General features: G+C 45.4%; 1 protein-coding gene across 1 annotated transcript in view; it reads right to left on the bottom strand.

Moving 5' to 3' along the window:
• The window catches only part of myo1eb (myosin IEb), a 44649-nt gene that overhangs the window by 16827 nt on the left and 7822 nt on the right, over positions 1-20000 (bottom strand). The window contains exons 4-14 of the mRNA XM_028581492.1: positions 19790-19884; positions 15616-15703; positions 13538-13627; positions 12505-12636; positions 8492-8626; positions 7346-7478; positions 6370-6566; positions 5309-5389; positions 5124-5210; positions 4529-4615; positions 162-329 (exon numbers count right to left, since the gene is read on the bottom strand). Of these exons, the coding sequence (XP_028437293.1) occupies positions 162-329; positions 4529-4615; positions 5124-5210; positions 5309-5389; positions 6370-6566; positions 7346-7478; positions 8492-8626; positions 12505-12636; positions 13538-13627; positions 15616-15703; positions 19790-19884 (1293 nt within the window). The remainder of the gene's footprint in view (positions 1-161; positions 330-4528; positions 4616-5123; positions 5211-5308; positions 5390-6369; positions 6567-7345; positions 7479-8491; positions 8627-12504; positions 12637-13537; positions 13628-15615; positions 15704-19789; positions 19885-20000) is intronic.

Here is a 20000-nt window from a genome sequence, read left to right as displayed (position 1 = left end):
GACAGACAGACAGGCAGACAAACAGGTACCTTGCCAGCGTAGTGGACAGACAGACAGGCAGACAGACAGGTACCTTGCCAGCGTAGTGGACAGACAGACAGGCAGACAGACAGGTACCTTGCCAGCGTAGTGGACAGACAGACAGGCAGACAGACAGGTACCTTGCCAGCGTAGTGGTGGATGATGAAGCCCTTGTTCCAGCTGCTGAAGTGTTCGTGCGAGCCGATCTGACCCTGGAGCTTCTGCAGCAGCGTCTGGTCGGCTCCTTCTCCTTTAGCGTGCATCGTAGCGCACACGTCGTCAAGGATACTCATCACACCAGGAGGATTCTGGGTAACCAGACAGACAGGACGCTCATCACCCCAGGGGTAACCAGCAGAGAAAACACAACTGCTTTTACATTGATATCTAGGGTTGGGCATCGAGAACCGATTCCTACTTGGAATCGGTTCTTTATTGGAATAGTTTGGAGGATTGGGTTTCTAATCTGATGGTGGGGTTCCAGATTTAACATGCACCAGTTTTGGGTTTCCGTAGCGACCAGGCGCTTGTTGTGTTGCAGACATGGAGTTCAGTAAGCGGTGCTCTAGTGGGGCTTTATTTTACGTTGAAAAAGCCTCATCAAACTGCAACTCACCTTTGAATCAAAATAAAACGTTACTCTTATTTGTGAAAATAAGCATGTGACCCGTTTCAACTCCACCCTCAAAGAATCAGAATCAATAAGAACCGGAATCAGAAGGAAGAACCGGAATCAGAAGGAAGAATCGTTAAAATCCAAACGATGCCCAACCCTACTTATCTCTGTGTGTATTATGTCATTAGTAGTGAGGTGTTTAACTTTCTGTGGTGAAGACAAAGAGATGAGAAGTGGTCCCGTCTGATTGGTGTGTGTCTGTGTGTGTGTGTCTGTCTGTGTGTGTGTGTGTGTGTGTGTGTGTGTGTGTGTGTCTGTGTGTGTATTATGTTGTTAGTAGTGAGGTTTTTAACTTTCTGTGGTGAAGACAAAGAGACGAGAAGTGGTCCCGTCTGATTGGTGTGTGTCTGTGTGTGTGTGTGTCTGAGTGTGTGTCTGTGTGTGTGTGTGTGTGTGTATGTGTGTGTGTGTGTGTGTGTGTGTGTGTGTGTGTGTGTTGTGTGTCTGTGTGTGTATTATGTTGTTAGTAGTGAGGTTTTTAACTTTCTGTGGTGAAGACAAAGAGACGAGAAGTGGTCCCGTCTGATTGGTGTGTGTCTGTGTGTGTGTGTGTCTGAGTGTGTGTCTGTCTGTGTGTGTGTGTGTGTGTATGTCTGTGTGTGTGTGTGTGTGTTGTGTGTCTGTGTGTGTATTATGTTGTTAGTAGTGAGGTTTTTAACTTTCTGTGGTGAAGACAAAGAGACGAGAAGTGCTCCCGTCTGATTGGTGTGTGTCTGTGTGTGTGTGTGTGTGTGTGTGTGTGTGTGTGTGTGTGTGTGTGTGTGTGTGTGTGTGTGTGTCTGTGTCGCGAGAAATCAGGACTGGAAGGACGCAAACATCGTGATCATTTACAAACAGAAAGGAGACAGAGCAGTCTGCGGCAACAGCCGTGGGATATCTCTCCTCTCCGTCGCAGGGAAAGTCCTGGCCAAGATCATGCTCAGCAGACTGGTTGAGCACATCTCGGAAGCTTGCTTCCGGAAACACAGCGTGGCTTCCGGAAGACCAGATCCACGACAAACATGGTTTTTGTCTTGAGGCAGTTGCAGGAGAAGAGCCGAGAACATCACAAAGACCTCCACGTAGCCTTCATCGACCTCAGCAAAGCTTTCGACTCCATCAAGCGTGAACTGCTCCGGAAACTCCTCTCCAAACTTGGGGTACCACCTAAGTTTCTCCACATCCTACAGCAGTTCCATGACGGGATGCCAGCCAGAGTGCTCACGGGAGAACTCCAGTCAGAGTTTTTCGAAGTAAACGTTGGGGTGAAGCAAGGCTGTGTCTTGCCTCATATATCAATGTAAATATTTGGTACAGTAGCCTTTGTTTGCAAGTACAGAAGTCAAACGTTTTCTGTAGTTTTTCACCAGGTTTGCACACACTGAAGGAGGGATTTTGGCCCACTCCTCCACACAGATCTTCTCCAGATCAGTCAGGTTTCTGAGTTTAAGCTCCCTCCAAAGATTCTCTATTGGGTTTAGGTCTGGAGACTGGCTAGGCCACGCCAGAACCTTGATATGCTTCTTACAGAGCCACTCCTTGGTTATCCTGGCTGTGTGCTTCGGCTCATTGTCATGTTGGAAGACCCAGCCTCGACCCATCTTCAATGCTCTAACTGAGGGAAGGAGGTTGTTCCCCAAAATCTCGCAATACATGGCCCCGGTCATCCTCTCCTTAATACAGTGCAGTAGCCATGTCCCATGTGCAGAGAAACACCCCCAAAGCATGATGCTACCCCCCCATGCTTCACAGTAGGGATGGTGTTCTCGGGATGGTACTCATCATTCTTCTTCCTCCAAACACGGTTAGTGGAATTATGACCAAAAAGTTCTATTTTGGTCTCATCTGACCACATGACTTTCTCCCATGACTCCTCTGGATCATCCAAATGGTCATTGGCAAACTTAAGACGGGCCTTGACATGTGCTGGTTTAAGCAGGGGAACCTTCTGCGCCATGCAGGATTTCAAACCATGACGTCTTAATGTATTACCAACAGTAACCTTGGAAACGGTGGTCCCAGCTCTTTTCAGGTCATTGACCAGCTCCTCCCGTGTAGTTCTGTGCTGATTTCTCACCTTTCTTAGGATCATTGAGACCCCACGAGGTGAGATCTTGCATGGAGCCCCAGTCCGAGGGAGATTGACAGTCATGTTTAGCTTCTTCCATTTTCTAACGATTGCTCCAACAGTGGACTTTTTTTCACCAAGCTGCTTGGCAATTTCCCCGTAGCCCTTTCCAGCCTTGTGGAGGTGTACAATTTTGTCTCTAGTGTCTTTGGACAGCTCTTTGGTCTTGGCCATGTTAGTAGTTGGATTCTTACTGATTGTATGGGGTGGACAGGTGTCTTTATGCAGCTAACTACCTCAGGTAGGTGCATCTAATTTAGGATAATAAATGGAGTGGAGGTGGACATTTTAAAGGCAGACTAACAGGTCTTTGAGGGTCAGAATTCCAGCTGATAGACAGGTGTTCAAATACTTATTTGCAGCTGTATCATACAAATAAATAGTTAAAAAATCATACATTTTGATTTCTGGATATTTTTTTTTAGATCATGTCTCTCACAGTGGACATGCACCTACGATGACAATTTCAGACCCCTCCATGATTTCCAAGTGGGAGAACTTGGAAAACAGCAGGGTATTCAAATACTTATTTTCCTCACTGTATATACTTGATGGATCAGCCTGGCAGGTTACCTGTGCTAAAGTAGTCTCTCAGATACACCAAATCAGCCAAGACCGCCAAACCGAGAGGCGCATCCAGAGACACCAGGGGGCGGCTGGTGCCCACCTGGCATCTGGTTTCCCCTACTCCATCTGGTTTCTCCTGCTCCATCTGGTTTCCCCTGCTCCATCTGGTTTCTCCTGCTCCATCTGGTTTCTCCTGCTCCATCTGGTTTCCCCTACTCCATCTGGTTTCTCCTGCTCCATCTGGTTTCCCCTGCTCCATCTGGTTTCTCCTGCTCCATCTGGTTTCTCCTGCTCCATCTGGTTTCTCCCCTGCTCCATCTGGTTTCTCCCCTGCTCCATCTGGTTTCTCCTGCTCCATCTGGTTTCTCCTGCTCCATCTGGTTTCCCCTGGTTTCCCCTGGTTTCTCCTGCTCCATCTGGTTTCCCCTGCTCCATCTGGTTTCCCCTGCTCCATCTGGTTTCCCCTGGTTTCCCCTGCTCCATCTGGTTTCTCCTGCTCCATCTGGTTTCCCCTGGTTTCCCCTGCTCCATCTGGTTTCCCCTGCTCCATCTGGTTTATCCTGGTTTCCCCTGCTCCATCTGGTTTCCCCTGGTTTCCCCTGCTCCATCTGGTTTCTCCTGCTCCATCTGGTTTCCCCTGGTTTCCCCTGCTCCATCTGGTTTCCCCTGGTTTCCCCTGCTCCATCTGGTTTCCCCTGCTCCATCTGGTTTCCATCTGGTTTATCCTGCTCCATCTGGTTTCTCCTGCTCCATCTGGTTTCTCCTGCTCCATCTGGTTTCTCCTGCTCCATTTGGTTTCTCCTGCTCCATCTGGTTTCTCCTGCTCCATCTGGATTCTCCTGCTCCATCTGCGGACGAGTGTGCGGCTCAAGGATCGGACTCTACGCCCACGAGAAGTGGCACCAGCGAACACAATGTCGCTGAACAACCCCCCCACCCCTGGAGCAAGCGTCATCATCGAACACGATGGACAGCTAAGAGAGTGTCTGTGTGTGTGTCTGCGTGTGTGTCTGTGTGTGTGTGTGTGTGTGTGTGTGTGTGTGTGTGTGTGTGTGTGTGTGTGTGTGTGTGTATTATGTCGTTAGTAGTGGGGTTGTTAACTGTCTGTGGTGATGATAGAGAGATGAGAAGTGGTCCCGTCTGATTGGCTGACTCACCACTTTGGACTCAATGAGGTCACAGACCACCTTGTTGTTGAAATACTCGATGGGGGTCCACTTGATCCCCTCCTGGACATATTCTTCCTGCAGACAGACAGGCAGACAGACAGACAGGTTAGAAAGACAAACACGTTAGACAGACAGAGATAGGAACAGACAGACATACAGACAGGTTAGACAGACAGACAGGTTAGACAGACAAACAGGCAGACAGGTTAGAGAGACAGACAGACAAACAGACATCCACACACAAACACATTAAGACCCCAAAAACATGGACAGACAGGTTAGACAGACAGGTTAGACATACAGACAGACAGGTTAGACAGACAAACAGGCAGACAGACAGGATAGACAGACAGACAGACAAACAGACATCCACACACAAACACATTAAGACCCCAAAAACATGGACAGACAGAGAAACAGACACACAGACAGGTTAGACAGACAAACACGTTAGACAGACAGAGATACAGACATGCAGAGAGAAAGACAGACAGACAGACATGCAAACAGACATGCAGAGAGAAAGACAGACATGCAGACAGACATGCAGAGAGAAAGACAGACAGACAGACAGACAGTTCACCTGTTCGGCCTTCAGCGTGAGCTCTATAAAAATCTGCTGCAGCTTCTCGTTCACAAAGTTGATGCAGAACTGCTCGAAGCCGTTTCTCTTGAGAAGAAACAAGTTACTGTTAATCAGATCACTAGCTCAATCTGTGTGTGTGTGTGTGTGTGTGTGTGTGTGTGTGTGTGTGAGAGTGTGTGTACCTGGAAGATCTCAAAGCCGTAGATGTCGAGGACTCCGATGTTGAGTTCCTCCTGGTCCTTCTGCATGGCTTTATTAATACACTGTCTCACAAACACACACACACACACACACAGACACAGACAGACACACACACACACACAGACACACACACACACACACACAGACAGACAGACACACACACACACACAGACGTAGATAAAGCACAGTATGCTTCGAAAACAGTGAGTGAAACATCGAAAAAAGCCTAAAACACACATCAAAGAATCAGAAGAATAAAACTGTGTGTGTCTCTGTGTGTGTGTGTGTGTGTGTGTGTGTCTGTGTGTGTGTGTGTCTCTGTCTGTGTGTGTCTCTGTGTGTGTGTGTGTCTGTGTGTGTGTGTGTGTGTGTGTGTGTGTGTGTGTGTGTGTCTCTGTGTGTGTGTGTGTGTGTGTCTGTGTGTGTGTGTGTGTGTGTGTGTGTCTCTCTGTGTGTGTGTGTCTCTGTCTGTGTGTGTCTCTGTGTGTGTGTGTCTGTGTGTGTGTGTGTGTGTGTGTGTGTGTGTGTCTGTGTGTGTGTGTGTGTGTGTGTGTGTGTGTGTCTCTGTGTGTGTGTGTGTGTGTCTGTGTGTGTGTGTGTGTGTGTGTGTGTGTGTGTGTGTGTGTGTGTGTGTGTGTGTGTGTGTGTGTGTGTGTGTGTGTGTGTGTGTGTGTGTGTGTGTGTGTGTGTGTGTGTGTGTGTGTGTGTGTGTGTGTGTGTGTGTGTGTGTGTGTGTGTTTGTGTGTGTGTGTCTGTGTGTGTGTGTGTGTGTGTGTGTGTGTGTCTCTGTGTGTGTGTGTGTGTGTGTGTGTGTGTGTGTGTGTGTGTGTGTGTGTGTGTGTGTGTGTGTGTCTGTGTGTGTGTGTGTGTGTGTGTGTGTGTGTGTGTGTGTGTGTGTGTGTGTGTGTGTGTGTGTGTGTGTGTGTGTGTGTGTGTGTGTGTGTGTGTGTGTGTGTGTGTGTGTGTGTGTGTGTGTGTGTCTCTGTGTGTGTGTGTGTGTCTGTGTGTGTGTGTGTCTCTGTGTGTGTGTGTGTGTACTAACGTCTACGAGGAAGTCAAACAGCCTGGTGTAGAGGGCCTTGGCCAGCGCGTCTCTGGAGAAACAGGCCTGCTCCGTGTTCAGGGTCACCGAGATGGACTCGGTCTTACCCCCCCACTTACTGTCCATCATCCTACTGGTCAGCTTACTGCACAGCCCATCCTGGGGGATCCCCAGCAGGAAGCAGGGGAAGGCTAGAACTGCAGAGAGACAGACAGGTTAGAGAGAGAGACAGCCCGTCCTGGGGGATCCCCAGCAGGAAGCAGGGGAAGGCTAGGACTGCAGAGAGACAGACAGGTTAGAGAGAGAGACAGCCCATCCTGGGGGATCCCCAGCAGGAAGCACGGGAAGGCTAGGACTGCAGAGAGACAGACAGGTTAGAGAGAGAGACAGCCCGTCCTGGGGGATCCCCAGCAGGAAGCAGGGGAAGGCTAGGACTGCAGAGAGACAGACAGGTTAGAGAGAGAGACACCCCGTCCTGGGGGATCCCCAGCAGGAAGCAGGGGAAGGCTAGGACTGCAGAGAGACAGACAGGTTAGAGAGAGAGACAGCCCATCCTGGGGGATCCCCAGCAGGAAGCATGGGAAGGCTAGGACTGCAGAGAGACAGACAGGTTAGAGAGAGAGACAGGAGTTGTGTAGTGTAGTGTGTGTAGTGTGTGTTGTGTAGTGTAGTGTGTAGTGTGTATTGTGTAGTGTGTGTAGTGTGTAGTGTGTACTGTGTGTACTGTGTACTGTGTACTGTGTAGTGTGTGTAGTATGTAGTGTGTAGTGTGTAGTGTGTGTAGCGTGTAGTGTGTGTAGTCTCTTACAGTCCTGGCTTTCGACCACAGTGTAATTGTTTTCTTCTCTGAAGTTGATGTGTAGTGTGTACTGTGTGTACTGTGTGTACTGTGTAGTGTGTAGTGTGTAGTGTGTGTAGCGTGTAGTGTGTAGTGTAGTGTAGTGTAGTGTGTAGTTTGAGTTGTGTAGTCTCTTACAGTCCTGGCTTTCGACCACAGCGTAATTGTTTTCTTCTCTGAAGTTGATGTTTCCCAGATGAAGAATTCCTGCAACGAGCTGAAGAACTGCTTCCTGGTCCTCAGCAGACAGACCCACTACTGACATGGCCGCCTGGCAGACAGACAGGCAGATAGACAGGTTAACACACAGACCCACTACTGACATTGCCGCCTGACAGACAGGTTAACACACAGACCCACTACTGACATGGCCGCCTGGCAGACAGACAGGCAGACAGACAGGTTAACACACAGACCCACTACTGACATGGCTGCCTGGCAGACAGACAGGCAGACAGACAGACAGGTTAACACACAGACAGGGAGACAGACAGACCCACTACTGACATGGCCGCCTGGCAGACAGACAGGCAGACAGACAGGTTAACACACAGACCCACTACTGACATGGCCACCTGGCAGACAGACAGGCAGATAGACAGGCAGACAGACAGGCAGACAGACAGGTTAACACACAGACCCACTAGTGGCAGACAGGTTAACACCTGACCCAGACAGACAGGGCAGACAGACAGGTTAACACACAGACCCACTACTGACATGGCCGCCTGGCAGACAGACAGGCAGACAGACAGGGACAGACAGACAGGTTAACACACAGACCCACAGACTGACTACTGACACGCATGGCCGCCTGGCAGACAGACAGGTTAACACACAGACCCACTACTGACATGGCCGCCTGGCAGACAGACAGGCAGACAGACAGGTTAACACACAGACCCACTAGTGACATGGCCGCCTGGCAGACAGACAGGCAGACAGACAGGTTAACACACAGACAGGGAGACAGACAGACCCACTACTGAGACAGACAGGTTAACACACAGACCCACTACTGACATGGCTGCCTGGCAGACAGACAGGCAGACAGACAGGTTAACACACAGACAGGGAGACAGACAGACCCACTACTGACATGGCCGCCTGGCAGACAGACAGGCAGACAGACAGGTTAACACACAGACAGGGAGACAGACAGACCCACTACTGACATGGCCGCCTGGCAGACAGACAGGTTAACACACAGACCCACTACTGACATGGCAGATAGACAGGTAGACAGACAGACAGACAGGTTAACAGACAGACAGGTGAACAGACCATAGTATCAGTGAACTCCTTCTTGTCGTCCATGTCCTCCACGGTGTAGGTCCCTGATTGGTTGAGGTACAGGTAGTAGTCGGGGGTCGTGACCCCCAGGTTCTCCCTCTGCTCCGGGGTCGCCCCCCCCAACAGCTGAGGTCAAAGGTCACAGACAGGCTGGTTAAAACTAACCCTTTATAACACATGTTCAGACAGACAGGCAGACAGACAGGCTGGTTAAAACTAACCCTTTATAACACACGTTCAGAAAGACAGGCAGACAGACAGGCTTGTTAAAACTAACCCTTTACAACACACATTCAGACAGACAGACAGGCAGGCAGAAAGGCTTGTTAAAACTAACCTTTTATAACACACATTCAGACAGACAGGCAGACAGACAGACAGGCAGGCAGAAAGGCTTGTTAAAACTAACCCTTTACAACACACATTCAGACAGACAGACAGATGAAGAACTTTTCTCTCTATGTTAAAATAACAGATTCTCATAACTTCCATTTATTAACCCAACACACAGAAACTTCTTCTCCACAGCCATCTCAACTCTAAACTTCTTCACAGCCATCACTAGGGTTGGGCATTGTTTGGATTTTAACGATTCTGATTCCAATTCCGATTCTTCCTTTCCATTCCGGTTCTCATCGATTCTTGATTCTGATTCTTTGAGGGTGGAGTTGAAACGGGTCACATAATTATTTCACAAATAAGAGGAAAGTTTTATTTTGATTCAATGCAGACGGGGCTTTTTCAATGTAAAATAAAGCCCCACTAGAGCACTGCTTACTGAGCTCAATGGCTGCAACACAACAAGTGCCTGGCCGCTACGGAAAACAAAACTTGCGCACGTTAAATTTGGAACCCCATGATCAGATTAGAAACCAAATCCTCCAAACTATTCCAATAAAGAAAATGGAATCGTAATTTTTGAAACGATTCCAAGTAGGAATCGGTTCTCGAAGCCCAACCCTAGTAATAATTAGATCTCAACTCTAAGCTTCTTCACCACAGCCATCTCAACTCTAAACTTCTTCACCACAGCCATCTCAACTCTAAACTTCTTCTCCACAGCCATCTCAACTCTAAACTTCTTCTCCACAGCCATCTCAACTCTAAACTTCTTCTCCACAGCCATCTCAACTCTAAACTTCTTCTCCACAGCCATCTCAACTCTAAACTTCTTCTCCACAGCCATCTCAACTCTATTCTTCTTCTCCACAGCCATCTCAACTCTATTCTTCTTCACCACAGCCATCTCAACTCTAAACTTCTTCACCACAGCCATCTCAACTCTAAACTTCTTCTCCACAGCCATCTCAACTCTATTCTTCTTCACCACAGCCATCTCAACTCTAAACTTCTTCTCCACAGCCATCTCAACTCTAAACTTCTTCTCCACAGCCATCTCAACTCTAAACTTCTTCTCCACAGCCATCTCAACTCTATTCTTCTTCTCCACAGCCATCTCAACTCTATTCTTCTTCACCACAGCCATCTCAACTCTAAACTTCTTCTCCACAGCCATCTCAACTCTAAACTTCTTCTCCACAGACATCTCAACTCTAAACTTCTTCACAGCCATCTCAACTCTATTCTTCTTCACCAAAGCCATCTCAACTCTATTCTTCTTCACCAAAGCCATCTCAACTCTATTCTTCTTCACCACAGCCATCTCAACTCTATTCTTCTTCACCACAGCCATCTCAACTCTATTCTTCTCCACAGCCATCTCAACTCTAAACTTCTTCACCACAGCCATCACAACTCTGAACACTCAGCTACGACAATAGGACTTCTTTTTAAATTAACTTTTTTATTGATTCCATTCAGCATTGTCCCATTAACATTTAACATCTGACACATATGTTCTCCACATATACAGAGCACACGAATAGTTCACACCAGGGATCAAACACATAAAATTCACAATTAAACACAAAACTCCGTAGACTTGAATGAATGAATTGAATGAATTTATTTCTCAATGGTCATAACCAAAGGGTAGGGTCAGAAGCTTCAGCTTATACTTGACTTGAAATAACAGCAATAGGACTTCATCATGCTCAGTGATTATCTGGCCTGTCTGCGCTGCATTTACACTTTTCCAGTACTTCCAGTACAACATGGCATCATGACTTTGCGTAAACATACACGCCCACTTAAAGCCAAGTGGTGCATTACCTGTTATATTTATCTTTCTATTTCAAGCTATCAGCGTGCATGTCTACGCTGTATACAGCAGACGCCAGTCTGCAACACCACAGCGTTAACACACACGCTACTTTCTAAAGCCTCGTGGCGTGTTACCGCGAGACCATGCTGTGTGTGTGTATGTTTGTCTCTGTGTGTGTGTGTCTCTGTGTGTGTGTCTGTGTGTGTGTGTGTCTGTGTGCATGCATCTGTGTGTGTGTGTGTGTGTGTGTGTTTGTGTGTATGTGTCTCTGTGTATGTGTGTGTGTGTGTGTGTGTGTGTTTGTGTGTATGTGTCTCTGTGTGTGTGTGTGTGTGTGTGCGCGCGTGTTTGTGTCTCTGTGTGTGCGTTTCTGTGCGTGTGTGTGTACCTGGTAGTACTGAGTAAGTATAGTAGTATTCAGTGTAGTACTGAGTACAGGGCTCCAGACTAAGTTTTTTCACTAGGAACACAGTGGCCCCCTACTGAAAATTTTAGGGGCGCAACCAGAAAATTTAGGAGCACACACCGTAAATCAACATGCTAACCAAATATTCACATTTCTACTAATTTCCACTGTATTACTAATCAATACTTTGATAATACTGTATATGCAGAAATTACAATGTGCTGTTTCAAATTCAGTGTCACTTTTGAAGATGCAACATAGAAGGCACCATTGCTGTCATGACAGTAAACAAAATATTTTAAAATATACCAACTCTAGTCTACAATTACAATGAATTCACCTTAAAATTAAACATGCATTGTTTAGGCTACTGCCCTTAGGGTTGGGAACCTTTCGCATCTGAACCAATATTGGTACAGATACCTGAAATTACGGTACATTTGTTTGGTACTTTCCCTCTGTAATTACAAAACAATGATTTCAGTTGTAAAAATAATTCCAAACCTATTTATCCTATGTACTTAGAACATTAGGCTATTTTATTAGAATATGTTACACTCTAAAGGAATTAAACAAAAATAAAAATAAAACCCCTCCCTCTCTCCTCCCAAACCCATCCCTAAAACCTATTAAATTGAATAATTATTCATTTCTTACTCACTGTAACTTGTTTAGCCTGTTGTATTTTCATCATGATTGTTTTCAGTTGCTCTTTAATGTTTTATGTAAAGCTCTTTGAGTTGCCTTGTTGCTGAAAGCTGCTGTAGAAATAAAGTTGCCTTGCCTTACAACCTCCGCCTGTCAGTCAGTCACCAGGGCACAGTTGCACACTGTTCAGTCCGCTGCTTGTCTCAGAGGAAGTGTAACGTCAACAGCCCCGTGACAGACGCTGTCTGTGTGAAGTTTTTAAAAACTGTAACCATACTTCAAACCACTTTATCGGCATCACTCACTGTGACTTCAACAAAACAGCCGACGTAGTTTGCGCTGATCGCACCTCTGCGTGTGTGCGAGTGTGTGCGTTTGTGTCGGAGCTCTGCTCTCTGTCAATTTTCAGAGAGGATAGATAAGCTTGCGCTTACGCGCTCAGGTACCTACATTTCGAATTTTAACGTGTAAAAAACGGGGGCAAATTTGCTGGTCGCACATGTGCGACTGGATGTAAAATTCAGTCACACACTCTCAAATTTTGGTCGCAGTCTGGAGCCCTGGAGTACGTGTAGTAGTATTTAGTGCAGTATTTGTAGTACTGAGTAAGTATAGTAGTATTTAGTGTAGTAGTGAGTAAGTGTAGTAGTATTTAGTGCAGTACCTGGTAGTACTGAGTAGATGGAGTAGTATGTAGTGCAGTATCTGTAGTAGTGAGTAAGTGTAGTAGTATTTAGTGCAGTACCTGGTAGTAGTGAGTAAGTATAGTAGTATTTAGTGCAGTACCTGGTAGTAGATGTGGAAGCTTCTCTCTCCAGGATTTTGGGAAACTACTCGACTTTTCTCCAACAGAAAGTTTGAGATTTTTCCTCCATCAGGAGCTCCGCCTCGACTGAACTGGATCTCAAAGTATTTACCCTGTAGTAGAAGTACTCTGATTACTTTATACATCTGTCTGAAGATATTTAAACCCTGACAGCAGAGAGTACACAGTATATTCAGCAGTAGAGAGAGTACAGTATGTTCAGCAGTAGAGAGAGTATGTAAATGTAAATGGACTGTTCTTATATAGCGCTTTTCTAGTCTCAACGACTACTCAAAGCGCTTTTAACATGGTACAGGAACCATTCACCATTCACACACATTCATACACTGTGGCCGAGGCTGCCGTACAAGGAGCCACCTGCTCATCAGATAATCAGTCACACACATTTACTCAGGGTTCAGTGTCTTGCCCAAGGACACTTAGACATGGGACTGCAGGGCCAAGGATCGAACCACCAACCTTCCAATTGGCAGGCAACCAATCAAGAGTACAGTAGTTCAGCAGTAGAGAGTGAGAGTACAGTACGTTCAGCAGTAGAGAGTGAGAGTACAGTATGTCCAGCAGTAGAGAGAGAGTACAGTATGTCCAGCAGTAGAGAGAGAGAGAGTACACAGTATGTTCAGCAGTAGAGAGTGAGAGTACAGTATGTCCAGCAGTAGAGAGAGAGAGAGTACACAGTATGTTCAGCAGTAGAGAGTGGGAGTACAGTATGTTCAGCAGTAGAGAGAGAGAGAGTACACAGTATGTTCAGCAGTAGAGAGTGGGAGTACAGTATGTTCAGCAGTAGAGAGAGAGAGAGTACACAGTATGTTCAGCAGTAGAGAGTGAGAGTACAGTATGTTCAGCAGTACACAGTAAGGCAACAATAGGTCGGAGTCCCTTTCTGTTAGAATTATTACTTCATAAATCTGTCTGATTGTATTAATGTTAACAATACACAGTAAGCAGTTCTTTGTTTACTTAATAAAACTTTCTGAAGATATTTATACTCACAAATCTGCTGGAGTTGTTGTTGCGGACAGTTTTGGCGTTCCCGAAGGCTTCCAGCAGAGGGTTGGACTGCAGGATGATGTCTTTAACATGCTGAAAACAAAATGTAATACATTATAGATTACAAGTTACTATCATTTGAGAGTAATTAGTTATATTACAATATTACGGTCTCTGAATTGTAATGCGTTATACTACTTTTTAGTTACTTTCACCAAAATAACAGCAGAAGTTTGACTTGGCAGCTAGCTCGTGAATTTCACCACCGGATGAATAAAGTCTCCTCTTTATCCACTTTAATACATCAGAGATTATTCATAATATTTTGTATAATTAATATGAATATGCAAAGTAACTAAAGCTATAAAATAAATAGTTAAGTAAATTGTACAATATCCTACTTGACTCTGAGTTGTGATTAGATTCAACTTTATTGTCATTGTGTGAAGAGTACAAAGACAACAAAATGCAATGAATTTGCATCCAACCAGAAGTGCAAAAAAGCAGAAAAAAAAAGTTGGTTACCAGAAGGTGGTTTAGAGTAATATAAATAAATATAATTACTTGCAGTGTATTAGCAGTTACCTTATAAGAGCACTACAAACCGAAGTAAAAAAAAAACCTGCAGCTGAAGAAACCCTAAACGTTAACGGAAAAGACCCGCGAACCTGAGTGACTGAGGGAGAAACAGAGAGAGAGAGAGAAAGCTGTTCTCTTCTCAGTGTTCTGTGTGTGCTCTGACCACGACAACACTGACAGGACCCAGATGTCCCTAGCCTACCGTCTCTGGTCCTGGCTCTGACCCCCGGGAACACTGATACCCCTTTTCCACCAACAAGAACCAGGTGCTGGTTCAGAGCTAGTGCCGGTTCCGAGTTGGTTCGACTGACGAGCCTCCAAAGAACCAGTTTGCTTATCCACAGAGCCAGGTCTTACGTCACTGTATACGTCTCATCTTTCCCAGCAACGTTAGCGCGGCGGCGCCAAACACTAACACACCATCAACAATGGCGGACGTGGCTTTGCTAGGGATGTTCGTGGATTTACGGACCTTCATCGCCATCCAAACTCGGCAGATCCAACGTGTAGGCGCGGCTCGCCTTTATAGTGCAGGAAAGCAGCTTGTTTCCTCCTCTGACCACTGCTGCTGCTGTTGTTTAATCACGGCCATCGTGTTTATCTGCTAATTCAAAAATGGCGGTCACAAGTTTCTGTTCGTCTTGTTGGTCACGGTAACCCCACCCCCCCCAGCCGCTGATGTAAGCGGTTCTTACTTCTGGCCCAGCAATGATTTGGTGCTACTTAAGAACCACTTTTACTGGTTCGGAACTGGTGCTTTGGTGGTCGAAAAACAAAGAACCGATTTGAAACTATGCTCTGGCTCTGAACCAGCACCAGCTCTGCCTTGGTGGAAAAGGGGTATGACAGGACCCAGATGTCCCTAGCCTATCATCTCTAGTCCTGGCACTGACCACAGGAACAATGACGGGACCCAGATGTCCCTAGCCTATCATCTCTAGTCCTGGCACTGACCACAGGAACAATGACGGGACCCAGATGTCCCTAGCCTATCATCTCTGGTCCTGGCTCTGACCACAGGAACAATGACGGGACCCAGATGTCCCTAGCCTATCATCTCTGGTCCTGGCTCTGACCACGGGAACAGTGACAGGACGGCTCGCTTCAACACCGCGTAATAACTCCTGAAAATAATGCTCATCTCGCAAATGTATCTGTCTCTGCAGTCATCTCAACCATCGAATCCCCCAAATAACGAAGGAAATAACGCTCACGGCTTTTTTTTCTACGCCGAAATGTTTCGCGGGGTTGGTGAATTCATAAAAAAAAATAAAACACCACAAAATGTTGCGTTAAAAGGCATTGTAACTCGTGTTACTGAGATTTTAACGGTTATATTACTGAAATTTAATAAATAATGCGTTTAATTAACTGCGTTACAGCAAAAAGGAATACATTACTGTAATTGCGTTACTCTCAACACTGATGGTAACAGCAGTAATAACAGCAGTAATAACAGCAGTTATAACAGCAGTAGTAACAGCAGTACTCCGAGTACTGACCTGGACTTTGTCTCCTCCTCCAGACACTTTGGACACGTAGCTCATGATGTATTTGGCAGCAACAGTTTTCCCTGCTCCACTCTCACCGCTGACAGGAAACAGGGATCAGGAAACATGATAAAGCTTATGGTTAGGAACAGAGGAGTTGCATCGTTCGCTTAGACCGGTGCGGGAGGGTGTATAGCTCCAGACATGAAACCCCTTCTCTTCTCTGCTTCTCTTCATAGTCGTCAGATTCATCTACCAACCCTTATAGAGCAGGCTCAGGTTTTCCTTGGACCAGCTCCTAGTTATGCTGTTATAGGTCTAGACTGCTGGGAGACTTCCTTTGACACACTAAGCTTCTCTCTCCTCTCTCTTTCCATCTGTGTGCAACCCTGTCCCAGAAATGCTTGTTACTAACCTAGCTCTGAGGAGCTTAATCCCCGGAGTCCTTATGCTTTTTTTCACCCAGCAGTTTACCTCAGATTAGGGTGGCCCCTAAATCATCGTTGCAGCTGTCGTCATGGTCCTGCTCCACGCCCTGCTACACCCTGCTCTGCTACACCCTGCTACACCCTGCTCTGCTACACCCTGCTACACCCTGCTCTGCTACACCCTGCTACACCCTGCTCTGCTACACCCTGCTACACCCTGCTCTGCTATGCCCTGCTACACCCTGCTACACTAGATATTAGATACTGTACAGGCCAAAAGTTTGGACACACCTTCTCATTCAATGTGTTTCTCTATATTGACTATCATGACTATTTACATTGTAGGCATCAAAACTATTAATGAACACATATGGAATTATGTACTTAACAAAGAAGTGTGAAATAACTGAAAACATGCCACCCTTTTGCTTTTTTTGATAACTCTGCAAACCCTTGGTGTTCTCTCAATGAGCTTCATGAGGTAGTCACCTGAAATGGTTTTCACTTCACAGGTGTGCTTTGTCAGGGTTAATTAGGGGGATTTTTTCCCTTATTAATAAAAAAGCAAAGGGTGGCTACTTTGAAGAATCTAAAATATAAGACATGTTTTCAGTTATTTCACACTTTTTGGTTAAGTACATAATTCCATATGTGTTCATTCATAGTTTTGATGCCTTCAGTGAGAATCTACAATGTAAATAGTCATGAAAATAAAAAGGAAACGCATTGAATGAGAAGGTGTGTCCAAACTTTTGGCCTGTACTGTAGATATTTTGAAAACAGGTCAAATTTGACCCGAAGACAACACAAGGGTTAATATCATTAGTAACAGCTGATCTGACTTAGCTTTACTCTGCTGTTGGGCAAACAGAGGAAAAACACTATAACTTCACTTACACTGTTCCTTAAGGTCTCCTAATGGGGTATGTAACATTGGTTGGGCTGAATGGTATTTTATTAGGCCCTTAACTACCCTGTGAATATGGCTCTATTTGGAACAAGAGCTTTTCTTTCAAATATGGTATGCTCATGAATATTCAGAATGAGCTACGCGCTGATTGGTTTGAGCAAACTACATAGAAACACATGGGAGACTCGACAGCAGGTCTCATATTTCAGACAGTGCCAAGTTATACATTGTTTGTCGGGCTATGTCGTTATTAAATTCACTTCTGAGACTTTTTTAAGCGAGAAATCAACTATATAAAGCTCAAATATGGGACGTTTTACGAAAATGTATGGCTTATTGCAAATTTGGTAAGACCGTGTGTCGCAGTTCAGCTGCCGGTGCTGCCTGTGTTGCTGCCTCGCTGCCCGGCCTGCCTTGCTCCACAGACCCCGGCCTGCAGATCCCCTCTTCCTGCTAGCTAAATGCTAACAGTGTGTGAGAGTGATAGCTCGGTCAGCGAGCTTGTTACACCAGCAATCTCTTACAACAGTTCCAGTTAATCTAGGCTGGCTGTCAGCATAACTAGCTATATTTACAGTTAGAATTTCATCACGCCACTTATACAACATATCTCTAAATGTCTTATAAAGCTAACAACGGTGTCCGATTTCAAGTTAATGAATTTTTGTGAAGATTAGGGGTTTTGTTATCTATGACTGTCCCTTCATGCTAGCTATGTGTAGCTACAAATCACGGATAGTTAGCTTCATTTTCGGCATAAATAAAGTATATTTACAGTTTGAACAACATCTCCCTAAATGTCTTATAAAGCTAACAACGGTGTCCGATTTCAAGTTAATGACTTTTTGTGAACAGTGGGGGTTTCGTTAGCTATGACTGTCCCTTCAATCCTAGCTATGTGTAGCTAGCTTCAAATCACGGATAATTAGCTTCATTTTCAGCGTAATTTGTTTATATTTACAGTTTGAATTTCGTCACGCCACTTATACAACATCTCCCTAAATGTCTTATAAAGCTAACAACGGTGTCCGATTTCAAGTTAATGACTTTTTGTGAACAGTGGGGGTTTCGTTAGCTATGACTGTCCCTTCAATCCTAGCTATGTGTAGCTAGCTATAAATCACGGCTAGTTAGCTTCATTTTCAGCGTAATTTGTTTATATTTACAGTTTGAATTTCGTCACGCCACTTATACAACATCTCCCTAAAGGTCTTATAAAGCTAACAATGGTGTCCGAATGAATGTTTGTGAATTTCAGAGGAATTCTAAGAGGAGGCTAGCTAGCTCTCATTGATAGAGCTACATCCAGCCGCAGGCTCTATCAATGAGACTCAGGGACAAGCGGCGTTTATTTCCCCAATCGTTTGTTTAAATAACTCAACACATTATAATTACACACATTAAAAGATTAACTGGAACCTGTGGTAAGAGATTGCTGGTGTAACAAGCTCGCTGACCTCGCTCTCACTCACACACACCGGGCATTTAGCTAGCAGGAAGAGGGGAGCTGCAGGCCCTGGAGCTCTGTCAGGGCAGGGGCATTTGGTAGTCTATTAACCCACAAAACGGTGACTTTGCGCGGGTATGGAGTGCTGTGGGCTGCCAGTCATGACGGAGCTCCAAGTATCTCAGAGCTGGCCGGGGTGTGTAAAGGAAGGCAGGCCGGGCGGCGAGGCAACAACACAGGCAGCACCGGCGCTGAACTCCGACACACAGTTGGACAAAATTTGCAATTAGACATCCATTTTAGTAAAACGGCCCATATTTGAGCTTTACATAGTTGATTTCTCGCATAAAAAAGTTTCAGAAGTGAATTTTGTAATGGAATAGCAGAGATCTGCGTGACCTAGATTCAGAAGACTACCTGATCTCAGGTCAGTTGTGTAGCCTATGTAAATGTTCTACCTGATCTCAGGTCAGTTGTGTAGCCTATGTAAATGTTCTACCTGATCTCAGGTCAGTTGTGTAGCCTATGTAAATGTTCTACCTGATCTCAGGTCAGTTGTGTAGCCTATGTAAATGTTCTACCTGATCTCAGGTCAGTTGTGTAGCCTATGTAAATGTTCTACCTGATCTCAGGTCAGTTGTGTAGCCTATGTAAATGTTCTACCTGATCTCAGGTCAGTTGTGTAGTCTATGTAAATGTTCTACCTGATCTCAGGTCAGTTGTGTAGCCTATGTAAATGTTCTACCTGATCTCAGGTCAGTTGTGTAGCCTATGTAAATGTTCTACCTGATCTCAGGTCAGTTGTGTAGCCTATGTAAATGTTCTACCTGATCTCAGGTCAGTTGTGTAGCCTATGTAAATGTTGGGGCTGACAAAGGTTCCGGTTTTTGGGAGGTTGACGTCAACTTCCAGCTTTGTTGAGATTCGCCCGTTTTCAGCAGCAGTTTCAAAATATGAGATTTTCATAGTAACGGGGTGTCAGTGGGACTTTGAGCTTCTATGTATGTCCTATTTACCGTCGTTATTCAACTATGACAGGGTAAAAATCGGTTTTGCATTCTATCACCCCTTTAAGTCAATTTCTTTTGATTTTGTTTTTTTGCCAACTTCGTAAAAACCGTTAGGTGAATCTCTTAGAAAAGTCATAGCACACCATTCCCGATCATTCCGCACGTTTTGATGTATTTTATGCGCATGTGTTGGCAACGCTGCGAGACTAGTAGCGGAACATAAAGATTAAAAATATTAAGTATAACAAATACTAGTCAGTCTGAAGAGAGAAACACTGACAGCGTGTGTGTGACTGTGTGTGTGTGTGTGTGTGTGTGTGTGTGTGTGTCTGTGTGTGTTTCTGTGTGTGTTTCTGTGTGTGTCTCTGTGTGTTGTTTTTGTCCCGCCTACCTGATGATGACACACTGGTTCTCGCTGTCAATCATCATGTTTCTGTACATGGTGTCAGCCAGAGCGTAGATGTGGGGGGGGTTCTCATACTGCGCCTGGAGGGGGGGGGACAGTCATATCTTCAACAGTACAGTCATAGCATGCATCAAGTATGGACCAATAATCTATGGATTATATATATATATATATATATATATATATATATATATAT

The sequence above is a fragment of the Perca flavescens genome, chromosome 6 (genome assembly GCF_004354835.1).
Source record: "Perca flavescens isolate YP-PL-M2 chromosome 6, PFLA_1.0, whole genome shotgun sequence".
In the NCBI taxonomy this organism is placed as follows: domain Eukaryota; kingdom Metazoa; phylum Chordata; class Actinopteri; order Perciformes; family Percidae; genus Perca; species Perca flavescens.
Note: the sequence above shows the minus strand (reverse complement) of the source record. Positions and strands in the feature narration are given on the sequence as shown.